Below are 23,670 nucleotides of genomic sequence, written 5' to 3' on the forward strand. Positions count from 1 at the left end.
CTCAGTTCACTTTGTGTTTAGCTACTGCATGAACTGTGTTTAACCCAGCTGCTTCTGAGGACTTTCATTTTAATAGCTTTTGCTTGTTCTTGGCAGTTATCCTGGACATCCCAGGCAAACAGACTGTGTTCTGTGCAGGGCATATCTCATGAATAGCCATGGATTTTCACAGAGGCTGTTTACGTCATTTTAACTCTATATTGAAGTTACAGACTCAGATGCAAGATGCTCTGGTATAAGAAAAGCCACATAAGCAAATGAAAAGGATCAACGTGCCAAGTCTAAGAGCTTCCTCTAACCAGACACCAGTTACATATTTACATGCATACGTATTTTGTCCCTGTTTGCTACTGTGAAGAATTCATTTTCTTTAGGATTCCAAAATAAAAAGGAAACAATAAGTTTAGAGGCTGTAGAACTCTTTTCCTCATAAGAAAAGATTATAAACGTCCTCTGAACTCTTGACAAAATTTATAAGCTCAGATGATTGGATAGGCTTTGACTGGTCTACTGCTTTTTCAGCACTGTATTCATAAAAGTCATTCTGCAAACAAGACACTCTGTGGGACTCAAGGCGTTGCTCTCAAAGAAACTGCTGAAGCAATGGTAAAAGCAATTAAACCCAGAGAGTGTGAAAAGACAGGAGACCTGAAAGCCATTTTCTGAAAATAGATATATCTATCTTGGTTCCTTCAACAGTCATTGAGACATACTGAGGTTTTTTTTGTCTCCTAACTTATTCCCTGCCCGTTGATTCTTTTCAGGTAGCTTTTCCACTTAAAATACTGAAAAAATTGCCAACAGGAGTTCCATAACATGTATGTTAACTCCATAACAAGGGGAATTATAACAATAACAATCTGCAAGATAATTGATAAATTAAAAAGAGAGAAGATAAGATCTGGTATACAAACTTTATGAACACTTAAAGCCACAACAATAAATCACTCAAAAGTAAACACTCCTTGAAAAACACATTAGCCATTATTATAATGTGGTATGAATAGGTACACCCTGTGAGCAAAAAGAATAAGGAGATTCCATTTTATAATAATCATCTTTCAGAATAGATTCCTATTCATATCCATACTCAAAAAAAGTCAAACCAAACTAAGTATCATCATGAGCAGAAAGACCTAGAAAATAAAATTGGAAAATGCACTGTCTACAGTGCACACCAATACAGTTTTTCCTCCATAATTGCTATTCCAAAGTTTTAAAGACGAAAGAAGAATCTCTCTCACGATTGTGTCAATAGAGTAAGATTTTATGTAAACTCATTGCACAGTAGATATTCAAATAAAATCCAAGGTGATAGCCTGCACATTAAAAACAAGATCTTTACTATTAGGGCCTGTCTATCTACATACAAAGACTTTAAAACATCTAGAATAAGGAGTTTGCATTGAAAACAAAATTATTACATGGTCACAGTAAGTCTTTGGAAGATGGCAGAAGCATGGATTGAGGTTTGATTTTGATACATTTTTTCAAGTGTTCTGCTGGGGAATCAGTATGAATCAGTTGAATTTGCGATCTAAATTTACTTAGCTGATGAAAAAATCAATTATCTATCAGGAAATTTAAATGAAAATAACATAAATCAAGTAAAAAATTTGGGGACCAAAGAAAATTTTAAGCCAACTGTTTCCATATGCATATGAACTGCTGTAACATTCCAGATTTCCTGGTTAGCTGATGGGACTTGAAACATTCATATAGCCTCAATTCTATCCCTTCCCTTCCCTTCCCTTCCCTTCCCTTCCCTTCCCTTCCCTTCCCTTCCCTTCCCTTCCCTTCCCTTCCCTTCCCTTCCCTTCCCAGCCCAGCTTACATCTGCTATAGTAAGTTCTACAAAATATTTCCATTTTTAAATACCCTAAAATGAAACTGGCTGAAGAAGACAACAAAAAACCCTACACAAAACAAAGAGCTCTCAAGAACTTGCAAAAAAATCATTGAGTTGCTTTTTATTTACTGCAATAGCCTCAAAGTATTTAATATTCCAAACACATGCAGAATTATTTGCACATTCATTTATTAATATTTATTACTGGCAGTACTTTGCTTTATTGAAAAAGGGAAGTCATTAGCATGATAATTTGGTCTCTTTATATCAACAAAAAAAGGAAGATGAACTGCAGAAGCATCATTTTGAATTCTTTCATCCACTGACAGACTTACCTTTTCCATGGCATATGAAGATTTTTTTAATGCGATATGACTCCTGAGAACAACTTTCTTCTAATAAATTTGATTTATTTAAAAAATGTAAAATGGAAAGAAAATTTACAGCTCAGAGATAAAAAGAAAGCAATTGCTAAGACTTAACAGAAGAAAGCACTGAACCCATCTAAAGAGCAGGAAGGCTGGATGTAAAGGAAAAACAAATCCTACAACTGTGCCCCATTTACTCATGTATTTTATATGGTAAAAGTAACACTGAAAACATGTTCTAAATTAAATCAAGATCCTGTTTTATTTTATACAATAAGACCATTCTTCTGCTAGAAAGAGTTGTGGCTTTCTGATGCTATTTGAGTAGAGGATATTTTATGCTACACGTGTTCAAGGTGGGCTTTGTGGTATGTAAGAGCAGATTGCTCTCTTAACACACATTGATGAAATTGGTCTCAATGCCAATTTTAAAAAGAGCTCTATAAGTATAAAAAAATATATCCATAATCTATTTTTTCCTCCTGTTATTAATATATTTATTTTCTAAACCTTAGAGAAGTATCAATTGGTTAGTAGGCTATGAATTTAAGTGACATTTGAACACCTGGATGCAGAAATATCACTGGCTAATGAAAGGACTTTTAGGAAGCAACGTTTAGTTATTTTTCAAGTATTCTCTATTCATAAAGAACATTAAGACACAACCATAAATTTCTACTTGCATCTTATTTGAATGTTTACAACTGAAAATTATCTGCATATGTACTCTCTTTTTTTATCTTAAAATAAAATCTTTTTTAAAAAAAAATTCAAAATGCAAGTTTGAAAGCTGTATAAGACACAAGCCATAATGTGTTTGAAACCTTTCATTTTAGGTAAGTAGCAGACATTCACCCCAAGACAGGAATGACTGCAGTTATATGATTACACCTCTCTGTTAGGGAAAAGGATCAAAATTATAAAGCTTTTCTCTGTTACTTATGAAATGTCTTCCTCTTTCTTTCTAATAATGCATTTTTCTCACATTCTTTTCTCAAAAGTCAGGCTTTAAAATGGTTGAGAAATAAAGGTTCTGTCATTTGCTATTCTACTCCTTTTCTGTTGAAGTGACAATACTTTTTTCTTAGAGGCTGAAAGAGCACCAGAGGAAGAACTGGATCCTTAGCAATCTAAATGAAATTAAGATGCTGAATAAGCAGGGCAGAATAGTTTCTAGATTTCACACAACCATCTATTTTTCTTGAAACTATTTCCTAGAATCTTTAGTAAAAGGCTACATTAAGCAAAAATAGTACTTTTGAAGGAACTAATAAAGCTCAACATTAAGATTTTTACTCCCCCTTCTTTCGAATTACATAGATAGATGGGTGTTTTCCTTTTGTTTTCTGAGAATTTTAACTTTTATTTCCTGCATGTTTCTCTTGGCTTCTTAACTCAAAGAAGCATTAATAATTCCACCTTGATTTTTTACAAGTTAATACTACTCTTGCGTTTGTGGTTTGCTCTTATGTTCCTTTCCAGGGAAAAGAGAAGAAGTAAGGCTAAGGCAAAGAATGAGTCACACTTGGAAGTAATCTTTGGATATTTTGGTCATTCTCACCATTTTCTCCAATAAAAGGGAAAAAATACTCAAATCCAGAAGTACTTTATTCCACTGAAAATTCTTCAGATAAACCACACACAGATTTTAGCACCATTCTAATATAAATTGCTACTGACAAGACTGCATTATTTGTGCAAATGTTTTAGAAAGTGATCCTTGCTATTTGTAGTGCATTTTCATCCCAATCCTAGCAAATTAAACTCTTGAATTATCAAACTTTTGACCCAAGAGACACCATTAAATGAGACTCAATTGAGCAGACATGGTAACTACTCAGAAAAAGGACTGACTAGCCAACAGTGAAAGAGTGGTTATACTGAAATAACTGATAAAATGTAAACCAATAATTCTCTTAAATCCTCAATAAAGAAGCACAGGAGTCTATAGGCTAACAAAAGTCCTTGTCTTATAACTCACTTAACCCCCTTTGGCAAAGTAAGATTATCCAAAGCACAAGCAATTTAAAATAGGAGGGAAGCAAAGCTGAGCTCAGTTGGAGGACGAAATTTTGGCTTCCATTTGGTTTAGTTTCTTTGTTGGCTGTTCTTCTGCACTTCATAAAAATAGTATCATACTGCTTTCACATTACCAAATCAAATAAGAACTGCATAGCAGGGCTCTTTGAACTGGGTGTAAAATACAGTGTTCATAAGATTTCAACACAGATGCTAAGTGAAATGATACAGAAGACCTTGAAGAAAAAACATCTCTGCTTTACTTCACAGTAAATCTTTAATACCTAGTGGTGACACCTTATAAGTTAGCAGTAAGGGAAATTTATGATACCCAAAAGCTTTTATATAACACTAAGATTATTAAGCAATAATTTACTATCATCCTTTAAGGCTTCCATTCACTTCCTGCTCCTGAATCTCTCCTGTAACAGGAGAGATTTGTTTCAAACAAAAAACTGACTTCAGATGATCTGAACGGGTACTGAAGGCCACCAAAAATTTGCAATTTTATTAACACTCTCAGGCACATGGTGTGATACTTGGAGTGTCCTGCATATGGCTGGGAGTTTGACTCAATGATCCTAATGGGTCCCCGTTCCAGCTCAGCATATTCTATGACCATAAATATTAGCCAGTATTAACATTTTTATCAAGTACATAAATTGTCTATTTTCAAATGTTATTACTTTTTGTGGTTTCCAAATAAGCCCTGTTGAACAGCTATACTTAGCTAAAGCTTGACTTAAAAATTTTCTGATGCAATTTAGTTTAAGATTTATAACTTAAGAATAAAATGCAGAAATTTGCAGTTCTTTAATATTCATTTGCTTCATTTTGAATGCTTTTGTTTCTCAGTTTTCTTTTGAATATTGACTCAAAGAAGTAAAAAATTTCCTTTTCAGAATCCATAAGAGGCAAAACTATTATCTTTATTACATTATTGAAAGTGCTACCCTTTACTTTAATCCCTGTCCCCAAATGCTCCACAAATACCTTTTTTAAAAGAAAACCATCTATAATAAAATGTCCCATTTCCCCACTACTTCAGAATTTTTTTAGACATGCAAATGAATGCTTAGATAATTCTAAAACAAGTAAGTGATGAATTTCCTGTTAAATTAGCAAATCCCTAGCCTAGAATTGGATTGCAGGCATTCTACCACAATAGATTCTCTAGGAAAACACAACAAAACCAGAAAAAAATCCATTTCAAGAGTTGTGTTAAGCCAAATGATTAAACATAGCTTCTGCTACCCATATTTTCCTGTTGAATCCAAAGAACAGTTATTTAACACAGTTTTTAAACTGCAAATACAATTTGTATTGTTATTTATATTTCTATTGTTACCAATAAGTAAACTAGGAAATTTACATTGCTATCATATAAATACTTCTGGAAAATTAAAGCATTTTTATACTTACTCTTTATAACTGACACTGAAATTTAAGCTACTGTTACTGAATATACTTTTTAAATAAGTATAGAAAACATTTACGATCTATATGATCATTTGGATGGAACCAATTTATATCCTGAAAACTAGAGACACAATAGGCTTTTAAGAACAATTGAGTATTTCCACAGGGACACAAACCACCCTCATAAAAATTAAATTATTTTTGGTGCCTAGTATTTTTAGAGTACTGAAATCTTTTGAAAACACAGTAAAACTACCAAACTTTAAGAGAAGAGCAGTATGAAACAGGAATAACATTTAGCCAAATGTCTGCTGCGGCTCTTAGGACATTCCATATTTCATCATTACAGACTGGTTTAGAAACTTGTGTCATTGCAGCAGCTTTAATAAGCAGAACTGAAGTGGCAGACTGCTGCCCACACATCACATAACACTTGTAACATCAGTATACATTTTAGGTTTCTCACCTTGTCAATCATTTTGCGGGCTTCCATTTCTTCAGAATTGGGATTTTCCAACTCAATAGTGTAAGTACCTTTGTCACTCTGGTCATCCTCATTGTCCTTTTCAGTAGCAGCAGAAATTTGTTGGCTCTTCAACTTTTTGTCCATCTCCTGGTTATGATTAGGCCTATGGCCAAGGCTTCCTGAACTCCTTAACAATGCAGCTTGTAAGGCAGGTAATGCAGCAGAGGGTTCTTCTGATTTCTGTTTTAGAAGTTTGGCATGAACACCATGTACTGCTCTGTGATGTGATGAGCTAGCTTGCACAGGTGAAGGGACTTTTTCTCCTGATGCAGGTTTCACTCTTTCAGCTCGTGCATGAGATGTTGGAGATGGAGATTCTGGGCATATAGCTCCTACATTCTGAGAAAAAGAGTAAGAACGTCTCTTGCGAGGATGGTCTTCATCAAAAAACTCAATCATAAAGGCAGTCTGACTAAACCCAGCTTGCTCTTGCTGCTTTTCTGTGGAATGGACTTTCTGGTGTGTCTTTTTCAGCTCTGTATGATGATGCCTTAAGTGTTCTTCAAGTGCTGCCCTTTTACTGTAATGCCGGTGTGCACCAATATTCTCTGAATCACTTTGTGTGCCATCATCATGTTTATTCCCTACAGGCAAAGCAAAATAATATACAGCACAGTGAAACAAAGAAAGACCTCAACATAACATATACAAAAAAATGCAAGCAGCGAACTAGGAAGGAAATGATTTCAAACTGGATTTCTGTTTACACTCCAACAGCTTACAATACCTGGCTCTGCAAATTTGGTACAGTTCCTGGAAATGCTATCAACTTGCTACAAGTCAAACAATGAAACATTTTAGAAGCTGATCAGTAACAGCAGTGCATTTGAAGTATCCTTTCCCCAATATTCTCATCTGTGAAATCACTGACATACAAAAGCCAGTATTTTACCAGCTGTACTATAGTATGTTTTTTAATTATATCAATTTTGTTACAGAGCCAATTGATTACAAATGACTACTGACACATTCCAGGCAGGGTTAAGAGGAAAAAGAAAACCTTAATAAAGTCCTTCCGACAGTGGAAAGAGAGCCCCAGTTCATATTGCTGGATTCCTCCCACATTTACAACAGTTTATCATGAGAAATGTCTACTTAAAATTGGACTGAATTCTTTATTACTCTTTCCAAGAAGAACAATGAGTTTTTCCATAATTCACTCCACTCAGCATCTGATGTGTGCATGTAAAATGATTGTTATTACTTATTCATTCCACAAACTACTCTGAGATCTATGAATAAGGATTACATATTTCATAAATCATACACTACAAATGTACTTTGCAATGATACCTGAAAATGCACAGGAGGCTGGATACCTACACATAGTAAGTGTATTTAACACAGACCAACCTCCTGTACAACGAAAAGTGTCAATGCTCCTAAGTTTTAGTTCAGTACCTGGGAAGGAAGAGTTTCACCTTCTCTGAACTCTTTTGGATCAAGTTTTACTCATATATATATACACGTATATATGTACATATAAAAATATGAGTAAAACTTGATCCAAAAGAGTTAAAAGAGTTCATAGATATATAAAAATAAATAAATATATGTACATAATATAATTTCTGTATTTTTGATTCTCCAGAGGATAGATTTTTTTAACATTTTCTCATTTAAATTGTTAGGATATGCAGTTACTATTCAGTTAAATAGTAACTACATATTAGCTAATCTTACTTATCAGACTAATACCACTGAAAACACAGCTGAAATCCCAACTTACATTCCTGTTTTCTATTTATTAGAATCGTGCCTACAAAAATGATGTGATGATTCATATACTTCCAAATAATACTAAAGCAGTATCAACACCACAATGAAAGTCATATAATATAATTTTAGCAGTGGAACTTCAGTACAGAATATTATATGAAAAAGCTGAGGAGAAAAAAAACCCAATAAGCTTTGATTTTTTTAAAAAAATCGGTCTTTCAAAGCACCTAGGTATATTTACTATCTAAAAACACAACTATTGAATGAGAATACAAACAGCCCACAGGATATTACAAAATGCAGATATTTATTCCGGCCATATGCGTCCCATAACTTACAACTCTTTCAGATGAAAATTAATCAGACTTTGAGGAGTTTCTGCCAGGAAAAAGCTTATAAGCAAAGCCCCTTCTATTTATCAAAGTGTCATGGCTAGTACGTTAAAGAACGTTCATGAATCCAATACATTTACATGAAGGCCAAAGAATGTGATTTACAACGGAAGAAATAATATACTATTATCTCTATGCTAGCACATTAATCTAATTCTGCTTCCAGAATTTTATTTTTAGCTTAATTTGAAAGAGCCAGCCTTAGAAAGGAGACTTTTCATCAATAAGGCAAAGAATGTTGTACCCAGTCCCAGCTCGTTTAAGAACTAGACATGATAATGTTGCAGAGCCAAGGAAAATGAGAATTGTACGGTTAACCTGCTGAAATTAAAAACAGAAAATAAGAGAGACTTAAAAAGTTCATCAGAAGTTTTCAGTCTGAAAGTCTGAATGGCACTGGAATCTTCTTCTGAACATCAAGACTACCTGCTTCTCTAGTCTGTTAAGTGACACTCAAGAGAAAGTACACTTGTCATGTGTAACATTTGATTTAATTTCATTTGAAATGTCACTGTCTGCAATAAATGAACGTGTATGATCACCTGGAACTCCATTCAACAGCAGCACTCATATAAATACAATATTCCATAAACTGAGTATAAAACTTGAAGCTCTTGCTTTATTTCTGATTCCTGACTCAAACTTGACTCCATGATCCACCTAAGCAGAATGACTATATGATGTATTCTTTGCCATAAATTATTTTCTTATAACACAAAAAAATATTCACAGCACTGCCATTGAAAGAGTTGCTAAAAGCGTAAATTGAACTTCAGAGCTTTGATTCTAAAAAGCAATTCAGCTTTTTAAAGTAATTCATGAGAAAAAGTGAGATATATAGAATTTAACTAAGGTTTGGGTTTTCTCCTTTTTTCAAGATCAATGTTTAAATATCTGATGTTTTCAGCCATTCTAGAACATATCCAATTAGCATATTGATTGTACGATGATTCAGCATTTGGTTTCTTATGCTCTTTGTAAGACTTTATTCAGCAATAAAATTTCCCAACCTAGATCCTTGCACACATGTGGAGTATCTGTGATTTCATCTGAACTCCGCAAGGGCTCAGGGATCCTCTGACTGCATGCTGGTGAGGAATTGCTGCTTTCAGAATAAGCACAGCTGGAATTAGTCACTTTACCTTTCAGTCTCTTCAAGTACACTGGAACGTCGCTCTTAATACTTTTGGAATCCTCCTCTGTCGGTTCCCATACCATTCTCGGAGGATTGTTCTGTGCAAGCCAATCTGCTACTTTGCTCTCTGCAGCCATCATCACCGTCTGAAGCCCCGGCAGGTCCTGACCACTGGATGAAGAAGGCTTTTTCGACTTATGACGCTGCTCTGATGTGAATTTTGTGACATGATCTTTGATCTTTACTTTTCCTGGAGTGTTGTCATCAAATTCAATGGTAAAGGAAGCGTGCCCAGAAGCTGCAGTGTGGGAGCTTTGGGTATCTTTTGTGGGAATTTCATGAATAGTGCTCTCTGCTACCTGTGAAGCTTGCTGGCATTCTTTAGTAGGGATTTCAAAATAACTGGGCTCCCTACAGAAAGGATAAAGTTCTTCATTTGCAGATGCAGACTGCTCCTCAGATTGCTTGGCATCTGTGCTGCATCCTATTAGGAAAAATGAAAAAAACAGATTTCACAATACTTGGGAACTCGTCAAGAAGTTTCTGAACTCCTATAAAGGCCACTTGAGTAATTTCTGGAATAAACAGTAAGACTGTGGAGTAGACTGAGCACCATAGTTCTGGAAAAATAATTCCAGAATTACATACCAAAAGTATTAATGAAAAGGCAGTTTGAACTTTGGCTGTGAAAAGCGCAAAGTGGCAAAAAGCTCACTTAGCATTTGTCAAAGTGCACGCAAAATATTTTTAGAAGATGCAAAGGTCAGATGAGTTATCTGAACACGGAAAACAGGTAAATCACAACAGAGAAATTGTTGAGCTGATCATTATTGCAATTCCATTCTATTGGAGAAAACAGGAAATCAAGGTGCTCCCAAAACAAGTGCTAATGATCTTCCATCTCCTGAAGTAGATAGAAAGCATAATTTTGTTTGGCCAAATTCTTCAGAAAAACAATTCACACATTAATGCAAGATAAACATTAATTCTGGCTTGGAAAGTTGAACACTGCTAAGCACTGGAAAGCGTTGTGGAATTCAAACCCTTTATGTTTCTACAAAAGATAAAACCAAAGAATGAAGATAAATTCTACTGTCATGTCCTCTTATTTTACTTGTTGCCATAGTTCGTAGATGAGCAGAAAAAGGAACAATAGCTGGAAGCATGCAGAATGTTAGCAAGCCATGCTCTCAGTGGCTGAAAAAAGCAGAAAGTAGAAAAAGCACAGGGTAGTAATTCCAAGTTCCACTGTATAGCCTTTAAATGAAGGCTAAAGCTTCCTGTGGTTGTAGCAAAGCTACCAATGTGCTTTTAAGAAACAAACCTTCTGATTGCATTCCATGAACTACTACGTCAGCCAAAATACCTGGTGCAGAGATGTGCTAAAAGCAACAAAAGTTTGAGACATTAGCGGCAATAGCACGTTGGATTCCAGCAAAAGAATTTGGAATAGTTGCTAAGCGATTTATCATGGACCACATTAAGATGTTTAAGAAATCATTTCAGGTTGCCAAGCAAAGAAATAAGACTGCAATTAATTGATTTTGGGTGAAAAAAACCACACTACCTCAGCTGAGAAAGTTAATATTTGTGTATGAACCTATTATGCAATAATAGCAATAGAAACATTTATACTGAAGTCAGGAATTTAAAGGGTAAAGGATGCAGGATGGAATAATGTACCTATGCTGTTCCTCAGAAACACATACTTCTTGTGAGGATTTATGAAAAGGTTAAAAATTAAAAGAAAAAAGGGATGGTAGTGTGATACAGAGAAATAAACTATTTAAGGGAAAGAATAATAGTTAGAAGAGTTAAAAAAAAAGTGTTATTGAATGAAAACAAGAGCAGTACACATTCTTTATTACTGCAATGTTTGGATATCCATTGGATAAAATAACTCCAATGCAGGTAACAAAGCAGTTTGAATTTATTTTTTCTAACAGTAGCTGTTACAAACACAAAACATGTTCAGAATTCAGACAGGTTTTTCTACTGTTTTTTTGGATTCTAAGAATGCCCTAGCTATCACTTTTCACTGCACTATCAGCTGCCTCATGTCTGTGGGGTTGTTTTCAGGCACTACAACAGCACCTCACTACCTGCCTCCCTGGGAAACAGAATGCCTTTGTAATACCCTTCCTGAAAACACTTACCAGCAGACACACAGTACAGAATTAATCGATTTTACTGATGCAAAGGTTATTAAAAAAACTTCTCTGTTCATATAGAGAATGTAAGAAATAAACAAAAATCACAGTTTGCAGCTCCTAGACTTTAGGCAAACCACCATCACGCTCCATTTGTTTCACGTAGCTAACAAGCACAAATGGATCAAGCTGTAGTAGGATCAAACCTAGAGCCTGAATCCTTACAATATCAAACAGTCACCAAAAAGGAGAGTAACCCACCACACAGCCAATTCATAGACAACTTTTTTTCCCCCACATGGATCTACTCAGAACTTCAAGTCAACAATATCATGCAATTCCTGTAGCCAATAATTAAGCCAGATAGAGCATTCAACGCTCCTTCAAAAAAGATAACTGGCTAATACTCTGTTTTGAGAACTATTTCTACTTTGGGGCAAGGCAGGAGCAACCTGCTGGCCACACAAGACATAATATTTTTCCGTAATTATACAATAGTTGGTTTATTACCATCTCTTGAAAATAATAAGACTGTAGGCAAACTGCATCAGATGCACGGCAGTGAGAGGATCTCTCACACTGGTTTGTCAGCATTGATGAAGGACTTAATAAAAAAATTTCTGTGTGAAACTTGTCTGCACCAAATTTAACATTTCAAATCAACTGTTTATACTATAACAATATGGACAGTATTTGATTCAAATATTTTTGATTAAACAGACGCTAGTATATAGTTTGAATCTAAATTAAGACAGAGTTTATTCAAATGAAGCAAGAAACTGAACTACAACTAAATTGTAAATTTTATTAAACTAGAAAAATTTTTGACAATTATATAAATAAAAATACCTGAAGTATAAGTTAATTTTAATTACTTTAAAATCCTATTTTCAGTTGGAAGTACTTACATTTTTAGAAGAGTTAAAAGCATCAGAATTATTAAAATAAGGAATAGAAAACAATGAGGAAACAAAAAATTAATACATATCCTGATCTGAACCACCCTTCAGTATTTTTCACTCAGATTCTAAATGCAAGTCCTTACAGCTTTCTAAATATTACAAAGAGTGATCTATAAAACAGCCTTACCTTTGAAATCCTATTATAAAATGTCATCTGCCAAGACGAAGGAAATGATATATCAGACTAAATACAGACACCTTTAGGAGAAAACTGAAAGCAAATATTGAAGATAGTAGTTGTCACTGCTCCACAATTTTTTAAACAGAATAAGTATAGTATAGGTATAGCAAAAAAGGCAACTTTTCCCAAGTGAGTTTGGGGAAAATGAGGGGATGGGTAAGTTGTGAACTGCAATCTCTTCAAGGACTGAAGAGATTTCATAACTGGCAAAACTAAAAGGAAAGGAGCAGAAGAACTAACGGGATTGTTTGTGAAAAGGGAGCTCTCACTCTTCAAAGGTCTAGAGCTATAAAAGACAATTGAGCAACTGGTTCTACAAAGGAGGCAAGGAAGCAGTAATTGGTAGCTGCTACCCAGCTGTACTGAGACTATTATTGAAACAACCAGTCTAGGAGAGACTAGGAGGGAAACTATGTAATATTTAGGAAACCATTGGCTTAACCAAAGGGAGATTCAGGGAGATCATTTACTACAGGATGGATCTGAGGGAGCTGGGTTTGTTTAGTCTCGAGAAGAGGAAGCTCAGGTGGGATCTCATCGCTCTCTACAACTCCCTGAAAAGAGGCTGTACTGAGGTGGGGGCCAATTTCTTCTACAGTGCCTGCAGTGAGAGGACCAGAGGAAATGGCCTTCAGCTGAGATAGGGGAGATTCAGATTACATACTAGAAAAATATTTTTCACTGTTAGGGTGGAATAGATTGCCCAGGGCTACCGTGGAGTCACCATCCCTGGAGGTGTGCAAGAGGCAGCTGGATCTGGCTGGATGGTTTGATTGGATGATCTTGAAGGTATCTTCCAACCTTGGGGATTTCTGTTCTATTCTACTCTATTCTATTGTATTCAGAGATGACCATCAGAAATGCAACATTCACTCTGTGACATGAGCAGAATCGATTACACTTTCTAGGACTTTTGGGCGTTTTTTAAGTCTTTTTTCTCAAGTTACACACACAGGTAGTCAGAATCTTAACATTTTACCTGCTAGCCTGGACAAGAAAAATCATAGGTGTCTGTGCTATTCAGATGTGTAAAACTGCCTTTGTGTATTAATATATTATCATCTGCAATGATAGGGAATCTCAGAAAATATTTTACACAATCTTCAAATTTTTAGTAATGCTCTTTTCTTTCTGCCTAAAAAATACAATTTTAAGAATGAAACCTGTAAAAGAAAATGTTCTGGAATTCACAAAGCACTTCCTGTAAAAAATGTCTGTAAACCTGAAGCAATATATTCATTTGCAGCAGGTATAAGAAACAGCCAAAATATCATATTTACACAACACCCCAAAATATTTTTAATGTTGGCTTTATATTTGGCACTGTGTAATGGTATGTGTAATAAAAGAAGTTGAATTTAGTGCTTTCAAATACTTAATAGAATTTCTTTTTTTCCTTCCTCTTTCTTTTCATATTCCTATTTTTTATTTCCCACTTACATTTCAGGGTTTTTTTCTTTTGCTTTGTCACTGAAGTAGACTTTTCATTTTTTACTTAAAGACAAGATTTCAATAAATACATACAATGATTCACGTAGTATCGAATATGAAGACCTTTGTCTTTTAATGTTTTCATAACCAGTCTTATGAAAAAAATCAGAATTGCTCTTTCAAAATAAAAATATAAACCAGCATTGTATATAAATCCCCAGCTCTCATAATAAATCATTTAACTACCTGCTTTAAAGGAATTTAAGTGAAAAAAGGGCCAAACTAATCTTACTTAAATATATTGCTGCAAGTAGTCTAAAGAGTTCTGTAAGCTCCCCGTGACATACTGTGCACATGTACTGCTAGAGCTTTGCAAAGCAAGCCTTATATGCAGCACTTGCACATATTTCAAGAGAAAACTCATCAAAATTCTAGAACAAACTTCTAGGAACTTAACTGCTAATACTCCTGATTAAGCATCACACGTTACAGTGTGTGTAATCTACACACACTGATTACACTGGTATTTCTCACGTAACTGTCAGCCTGCTTTACCTGAAAATGACACTTGAAAATCCAAGGAATGTTTAATCTGACATTTTCTTGTGCAATGCTGGAATTAAAATTCATGCCAAGTGGAAAGAATTACTTCAGATTCCTAAAGTCTTCTTAAAAACTTTTTTCTGTCTTTTCTTAGATTTCTGGTAAAGGCATTAATGACATAAAATTCTACAACTAGTACTAAGATCAGCAGAGAACGCAGTTTTTGCTTTCCCAGGAAGTGAGAGTGTAACATATGGCAATAATAATAATTACACACCCCATAAACCTGCCAATAACATGGACATTTAACAGCTGCAGCATAAAGTCACACCAGAGATGTACACACAACTGTTCATTTTAATACAGACTAGTAGACCTATGGATCATTAAACTGGAGCATTACAGACGTCTGCAAAATGTAGAAAGGATTTTTCTTTTCAAAGTTTTCCAGACTATTCTGCTCTGTTTGTAAATAATTTTCATTAGTGAGTTTCTGTTATGATAGAAATACAGTAACATTGAAATAATCTTATTAACCTGAGACTGTAAAGACTAATTGTCTATAGTTGGCTTAACAGAAACAAATCTCCCGCTTCAATCTCCTCATTAAACCTTGCCCCATCTCTTAGAATTCAAGTCTTCTATTCAGTAAATAATCATGTAATAAATCATTAAAGCATGACAAAATATTTTTAATGGGATTACTTTGTTAAAATGTTATCAGACTTTGATTTATTGATTTGAGTTAGTTTAGAATTATTGATTTAGTTTAGAATTCACCTGTAATGTACTTACTTTTAGGCAGTTTATATTAAAAAGCATGTCCTAGATCAGTGTTTTAAACACTTAGTACAATTTAACCCATGAAAGAATAATTAACTGCACCAATCTTGAACATTTTTTATTCAAGCTACTTAGTACAATTTAACCCATGAAAGAATAATTAACTGCACCAATCTTGAACATTTTTTATTCAAGCTGGCTTATATTTTAAAAATATTCAAGCATGACAGTCTTGTGAAGCTCCCAATTTTCTTCCATACAAGTGTGTCTTTATAGTGATTTCCTACTATTATATTAATCTACATTATAAAACCTAAGTGCTTGAAGAAAATACATCATAATTTGTTGAAAAGAAGTTCATCTTTTCATAGAACGCAATTGTAGGCGAAAGCAGCCCAAAAATTGCATGAAAACATTCAGAATGTCTTTTGCACACTTCTACACAGACACAGTGTTCTGAGACTGTGGAAGTGTCCACAGAAGCAAATGCCAACTCTTATATGGATTCTCTCCTCAGACTCTCTGCCAACACTACTAAAAAATATCTGCAACAGTCAAAAACCAGACTAGTAGAACATACAATTAGTGTCTACTCAGAGATTAAGTGATCACAATAAATAAATCATTTGTCTATACAAGGAATTTTAATTCTACATCCTCATAAATTAAAGAGTTTTGCAAAAATGTCAGGTTTTGGCTTTTTCTCGTGTCTTCCTTTCACATAAGCTATTGTTTAGTATTTTGTTTCAAACTGAATTCCATTCCTGCAGCTTTATGAGTTTTTCAGTTTGAGGAAATAAAAGCTATTCCTACACTCTAGTTAGATCAATACTAGTGATAAGAGATACATTCATAGCTAAACAAAAGCAACAACATAAGTAAAAGGAATTTGTAATATTTTTTAAAAAAAGAAAGGAAGAAGTGTATTTGCCAAGAAGGCTTTGGGCCCAAATTTAGGTTTTTTACAGTGTATATATATGGAAAACAAACAAAAAAATTTAAATACTTCAGAAAATATTAATCCATTTTCTCTATTCATCATTTACCTTATGATGACTTATAAGCAAACCATGTCAAAAATTACTGAAGTTCGGTCTAGAACAAATTTATTTTTGTCTACTGCTGAAACAGATGGCATCTCCATGATTAGTTTGAGTGCAAATTGGAATCTTATTTTTCTTGGAACTCAGGAACTAAGATAGAAGCACTGGTCACTTGTCGAAAAATCTCTTGATAAAATAAATACATGAGCATGTAAACCACTTGATGCAATTTGATGCTTCTGAAAAAGCAATTTAAAATTATAAAAAATAAGAATAGGCACACTACTAAATACCAGCTGGCATCTTGTGTCATACCTTGCTAATGGCATGGCATCGCATCAAAACCACAGACTTTAGGATATTACTTTCAATAATCCTATATTTAATGAGGGAAAGCTAATTTAAATGTTTTCATCTGGTTTCTTTATACTAGTCCAAATCTTAATGGATTTACCCTACTGTCTGAATGATGACAACTTTAGAATAATATGAAAAAGGTCATTAAAAAGGGTATGGCAAAAAGTTAATTCCAAAGACCTTGCTTTCACTGCACTGAAGTGTTCATTTAGTTTGATCTACATGTTTTTAGACTTCCCTCCAGCTCCTGCAAAATATGATTCATGTTAACCAAGGCAAGTACTATGACAGAAAAGAGAAATTCCCACCTCAATTAAAGTACTTTAAAAAACTGCAAACTTAAAACTGTTGGACCTTAAATGTGTGTCTAAAGAGCTAAACAAACATGGTTGAATTTTGTCCTAACTTGAGCAAGTTTTAAGTTACTGTCTTTATTAGAATAGCAGTCACTTTATTTATATGCCTGACGATAGATATAAAAGCCTAATTATAGGCACTGCGATAGAAGTTTTGGCAATACATACTGTGTCTAGACAAGTTAACCAATAAAAAGGTCTGTGTTATGGGGAAATAAACATTACCAGTTTAACTTTAGACTGCTCAAATCTTTACTTCAAGAACTATGATGTGCAATTCCCACTAATACAGCATTTCTGAATTACAGAAGAGAATGTTAGCACAGATAACCTTATATAGCTAAAAGTCAGGCACAAATATAAAGCACTACCATTTATTTTCAGAAATTATTTCCATGAAATATTCCTATGCATATAAAATGACAGATATGGATTAAACTGTAAAAGAGGACACACTGGTTCAGGCAATGTTATTTGCTACACTTACTGATAGAAAAATGGTATTATATACTAGAAAACTGACACATCACATGTGCAATTGATCTCTGGAAATGCACCATTTCTCACAAAATATGTATTTTTAAACTACCCTAAGTTTTAACAGGCTTTCATCTATGCACACTGTGAAACTTCCAGACATTAATATCTGTTTAGTTCCCTAATTAAGAATACATGCAGTTCAGTAAAGAGAAAAATAAATCAAACAAAAATAAGACAACTGACTTACCCGAAGCCCCTGTCTCAGGCATTTTTGCTTCATGCTTGCTATCTGGCTTACAACCACCTTTTTCATCAGCTTCATCTTCACCCCACCAGGCTGGCTGTCCATACAAAGGTGTCCCACGAGGCATGGCAGAAAGATCTATAAAATCAGCCCAAAGCAGAGGATATGACTTTTCTGTTTAGCTGTGATATTTAGGTCAAAATAACATGAAGAGAAAGTAATTTGCTTGGATCATTTCTCCTGGAAGCTGAAGTGAAATGGTTGCGTGCATTTGCCTAAATACAAAACAAACTTGGAGGCTGGACAACTGATCTGGGTTCTAAATATAAAAGCTTACTAATGACCTGATCAAAACTTCTGGCACAAATGTTTATGCAAAGGCAGCTGGCATCTCTTATTGTTACCCTGATATATCTGTAAATATTATTTCTTCTTTCAGTTTGAAGTCATCAAGAGAGAAGTACATTCCTAAAAGCTGTTTGCTGCTATTTCTGTGAGAAGATTCTCATTCTTACCCACATTGACCTTCCAATGAAATCTGAACTCACTCCATGAGAAACTGATCAAATTTTGCAATGTTGCCAAGGTTCCAAATTGCTGACAGCTACTACAGTGCTGAAAGGTACCTTGTGTGTAAAACATTACTGAGCACAACCAGTTTTAAAGGCTGGGGTTTTTTAAAGGTAATAGTTAAATTAAAGTACAATTAGAAGTGCTGTACACATGGTTAAATATACTTAAATGCAAAAATTAAATAAGAAAAAACCTACTGATATAATTAAAATTTCTAACTTGATGATAAATTGGCTGGGTTAGGTGTGATCTGATTTTTTGGAAGAATACTTCACCCTACAGAGATTTAGCTATTCTAGCATCATACAGATGTTCTGAATATACTTTAAGGAGTCTTTATATAAAAAAACATCATTTGTTAAAATCTGTATTAGGAGCTTGTCTGTTACTTTATCTATTAGTAATATCAACATTTTTTTCAGTATTTTATACACTTGCATTCCAAAGATGATTTTATAGCCATGCCAAAGGTTTCAACATGATTTTAAGACATTAAGTACTTTCTTTTTACACAGCATTATGCCTTCATCAATACTAAATTGTTTTTAAAAACTTGATGGTTGCACAGAGAATTTGTGGATGCCTCATCCCTGAAGTGTCCCAGGACAGGTTGGATGAGGCTTTGAGCAACCTGGTCTGGTGAAAGCTGTCCCTGGCCACGGCAAGGGGGTGCAACATATGTGTTATTTAAGGTCTGTTCCAACCCAAACCATTCCGTAATTCTATTCCTGTGCACTGAATTAGCAATAGTGAACAGATAGGCATTTATATAGCAACAGTGTGAGAATCAATCCCCAAAAAGCTTCTGAGAGTTGCACTCAAATATAAATCCCTATCCTTTAGTCTGACTCCTATTTTTGGAAGAATGAAAAGAAAAATAGAAGATGAGGATAAACCCCCCACGACTGCACTACTTTATGTATGCTTAACAGGATGCTGGATTAGACAACGAAACAAACAGGTTAATCAGGTATAGCACAGAATCCCATATGTGGAGAAGGGAATTCTTTGAAGTGAGTCTTCTGGAAGAACAGATGAAACCTAAACAAAATTGTACAGCCTTGACCTAAGAAAATCTGACCTAGACAGTTCCATATTAAGGAAACAACAATACCTGATCCCTTTCTCATTCTTGTGGTTATATCCACTACACTTCAGCAAGCCTCATGCTTAAGTTCATCAGAGAATGGTTTGGGTTGGAAGGGTCTTTTGCCAGACCAGTTTGCTCACGGCCTTGAACACTTCCAGGCGTGGGATACCCACAAACTCTTTGAACAACTGTTCAAGTGGCTCACTACTCTCACAGTAAGAAATTTCTTCCTAGCATCGAATCAAAATCTCTCCTCTCTAAGTTTGAAACCATTCCATCTAGTTTTTTATCACTATTTGCCTGTGTAAATATGCTCTTCCTCTTTTTTTACAAGCTCCCTTTAGGTACTGAAAGGCTGCTGTGAGGTCTCCCAGGAGCCTTTTCTTCTCCAGGCTGAGCAACTCTATCTCACAGCCTGTCTGCTCCAGCCCTCTGCTCATCTCCTCTGGCCTCACTCCAACAGTCCAAATCTCTCCCACACTGGGGGCCCAGAGCTGGATGCAGTACAACCCAGATGAAGTTACCCACAGCAAAGCCACCACGACACATTAAATAACTATGAAAGATGATGCAGAAACAAGGCTGAAACTACAGTACCTACAAATCTTTAAACCACAAGAGAACACTTAGGATATATCCTGACACATCTAACAATGAATGCTAGGAGCTATAGAACAAACAAACAAAACTCCCATCCATTTAAAAAGGAAAAAAAACCCAAACCAACCAAAGAAAAAAAAGTGCACTTGGTAATGGTGATGGTAAAAAGTACAAACTGCTTCTGAACAGACACTTTCAATTAAACTGCAAAAAAATAGCATTTTCCTGCCACAAATGCTAAAAATTTGTTTGTGATTTGGGGAAAGAGACATGCAAAAATCTTATAAATGCTGATTAAATCTCTCTTTAAAAGTTTTCTTAACGCTTGAATGTTACTGTAAAAAAGGTAGAAATTAACTTCCAAAAATTATTATTTACAGCTAAAGTATGGTTAAAAGTTCACATATGTGAAAATTTTACTATCCCCAGAATTTCACGAGCATCCTACTGAAGCAAATTAACATCCTTTCCAAGTTTTTGTGCTTCTGCAACAAAAAAATGAACCTTACCCACTGATTTTTCTTCAGTTTTCAGGGCTTCTGTAGTTTTGTGGTGCACTTCAGCTGTGGAGTCTGTTACCTTGGACTCTGAACTTTTGGAGCTGCTTTGTTTCGATCCTTCTGCCTCTGAAGATTTTTGGGATAACTGGAGTTGGCTTGTGAATTTTTCATGCTATATGACATTAAATAGAGAAAAAAACACAAACCCTCAAAGAGTGGGAAAAAAAATCCCTATGTTATAATAACTACACAATGGCAGAAAAACATGCAGGAACTGCATAATGTTACCTTAAGTGCTTCTTCAGGGACTCTCATCTCTCCCCTGACCACAGTAAAAAGATTAGTATGTAGGAAATGATAAGGAAAATACTAAAAAAATTCTGAATTCACAAGAGGATTTTACAGAAAAGCAACAACTGTGCAGCCTATTATGCCACTAGAATGGTGATGGCTTTAGGATACCATACACTATCATCAAAGCAAATGAAGCTATTTACTATTTGTAAACAGAAGACTGAGTGGATACCTTAGTGTCATAATAATACAAGTAATTTTTTTTCCATTCAGTAGATTACTGAATAATTAATTGTAATCTTATCTTCTCTACTGGTATACAATTGCATGTGATACAAATATTCGTGTATTTGCCTCAAAGAAAAGTAGTACTTTTTAGCAACACAGAAGATACACATTATGTTCTAAATTGTAATTGAAAGTTGAGGTTTCTTGCAGCGAGGGAAAACGAAATGCACTTTATCAATAGTTCAGACCAAGGTAGAATATTCTAAACCCTGAGATTTTCTCTAATACAGGCATTTTTGTAGTAATGAGAACCCTTCACCGAACACAACCATACTTCTAACAAGAAAAGTGTGTCCCGACACTGTGCGTTTTTATGGCAAGGATATCATATCCAAATCTCAATTTATCTTCTAACTTCAGAGTGATGTATGTCTGTTCTGGAATCCTCACATCATTCACAAATGTCTACAAAAAGAAATGAGGACAGAAAGAAATATTGTTAAATTCCCAAACAATAAAATTAGATCACTTAAATAATATCAAAAGAAAGTTTTCAGCACCACAAATTTTCTACTGGTGATTCACAAGGAAACCATAAGCTCAAACTGCCAGATACTTAACAAACTAAGTCAAAAGAAAGGTTAAACACCAGTAGCTAACCAAGTTGCACACTGGCCTTGAAAAATTCCTTGCACGTTTAATCTTGTTAGCAAGATTCACGGAAGTGTTGATTCATGTTCCCTTGAATTAGCACCTCCACTTACTATTTTTCTTGTAATTTGCTTTTTCAAACCCAATTAACTGCCAGAATTGATTTATCATCATATTTGTACAGCATTTAGCATTGGATATGAGAGTTCTGAGGCAGCTTATTTCTAATCATTGTCAAAGGACTTAAGGAAAACACGGACCAAGTTAGTGCATCTGAGTAACACCAAAAATCAGTGGTAAGAGTTCAGTATATTGCAACCCTACAGGATCATTCTACTTCTAACTTAAAAATTCTACAACATGCACATGTTTCTAAACAAAAATATGGTTGAAATATGCTATTTTATAAGCACTTTGAAGTCGGAAAAACTTGAATAATTAAATAAGCCAAGAATCTGAATCTTTGAATGATTCTATCACTCATATGAGTCTAGTATTAAATGAACTGTGGTTAGAGAGAAACAATCTCCTTCCCCAAAACAGTAAGAGGATCTTCCATTTAATTTTCTTTTTCTAAAGGAAAACAGTGTTTATTTCATTACTTAAAAAATTTATTTACCTACTTCACAGAAAATATCTTCCACAGGAAATAAGAATAAAAGGTACAACTATTTAATGGTTTGTAAGCATGAAACTTTCAGTAATGTTTCAGCCATATTTATTTCACTTTAACATTTTGAGAGTCCAGGGTAAGAACCCATGTGAAGACTATCCTCAAGGCAATCTAAATTTTAGTAAACCAACAAAATTTAGGCCACCTTGCAGACATGTATGTATATATGATTGTATGCATTTTTCCTCTCAGGTCAGATTTCTGAAATTCATGTGCATGCAGCATACCCAACGCAGAGAACTCCAAAGGCTGCATGCACAGTCTACCAACATCCGCATGCTCATGACTGAACTGATGGCAAACAACCAAGTCTTAGTTACTTTGCCACTGGAGCTTTAAAATCTCATCACATGCTTTGGGATGCAAGACAAAGCTATCTTGAAAAAGCTAGTTACTGTGTAAATAAGGAATCCTTTTCCCCTTTAAATCATTCCATTCACATGATTTCTAAAGTTTATTCCTCAAATAGTGAGAGTCAACTGTCTTTAAGCCTTCATAAAGTTTGCTAAGCTTTTCACAATCCAGTCCTGAAACATCAGTGTGAAAGGACTTTGATAGCCTATAAATATTCCTGAGAAGAATGTCATTCAAGAAAGTCATGGGTGTTTAATACTTCTGGTATGTTTTTGAGTTCACAAGTCAAAGGAGAAAGTACAGTTGAATTCTACTAATACTAGAGAAATATTCATTACATACTAGCAACTGCACACATTTTCTTCAGGAAAGAAAAATTCCTTCATCTTTTTTGTATGGAAAAAAAAAAAAACAAACCAAAAAAAACCCCAGGACTGTCCAGAATGAGTCACAATAGACTATCAGAAATAAAATTTTACTTCATGTAAAACTGACTCAAATTTACTTTTGCTTTATTTTTAAATCTAGATGTCCAGGATAAAGACTTCTAGATTTAGAAGTCCAGGAAAAAGACTCCTGTAACCTTTTCACTGAACTGAGTGTGAATCAACCATACATATAAGAATATTCAGGCATTAGGGAATCAGGTGCAATTACAGTTCAGCTTGTGAAATTACAAGACTCACAACACTCAAAACAAAAGTACTGGTATTAGCCATCTCCCCTTAAACTCTGAACCATCTTGAGTGG

At 34.7% G+C, this 23,670-nt stretch overlaps 1 protein-coding gene across 1 annotated transcript in view; it reads right to left on the reverse strand.

Annotated features, from left to right (window-relative positions):
- Window positions 1-23,670, reverse strand: part of CEP170 (centrosomal protein 170) — a 96,619-nt gene that overhangs the window by 41,519 nt on the left and 31,430 nt on the right. The window contains exons 4-9 of the mRNA XM_069009904.1: window positions 21,626-21,707; window positions 21,009-21,064; window positions 20,730-20,892; window positions 17,961-18,095; window positions 9,435-9,911; window positions 6,122-6,765 (exon numbers count right to left, since the gene is read on the reverse strand). Coding sequence (XP_068866005.1) covers window positions 6,122-6,765; window positions 9,435-9,911; window positions 17,961-18,095; window positions 20,730-20,892; window positions 21,009-21,064; window positions 21,626-21,707 — 1,557 coding nt within the window. The remainder of the gene's footprint in view (window positions 1-6,121; window positions 6,766-9,434; window positions 9,912-17,960; window positions 18,096-20,729; window positions 20,893-21,008; window positions 21,065-21,625; window positions 21,708-23,670) is intronic.

The sequence above is a fragment of the Aphelocoma coerulescens genome, chromosome 3 (assembly GCF_041296385.1).
Source record: "Aphelocoma coerulescens isolate FSJ_1873_10779 chromosome 3, UR_Acoe_1.0, whole genome shotgun sequence".
Classification (NCBI taxonomy): Eukaryota; Metazoa; Chordata; class Aves; order Passeriformes; family Corvidae; genus Aphelocoma; species Aphelocoma coerulescens.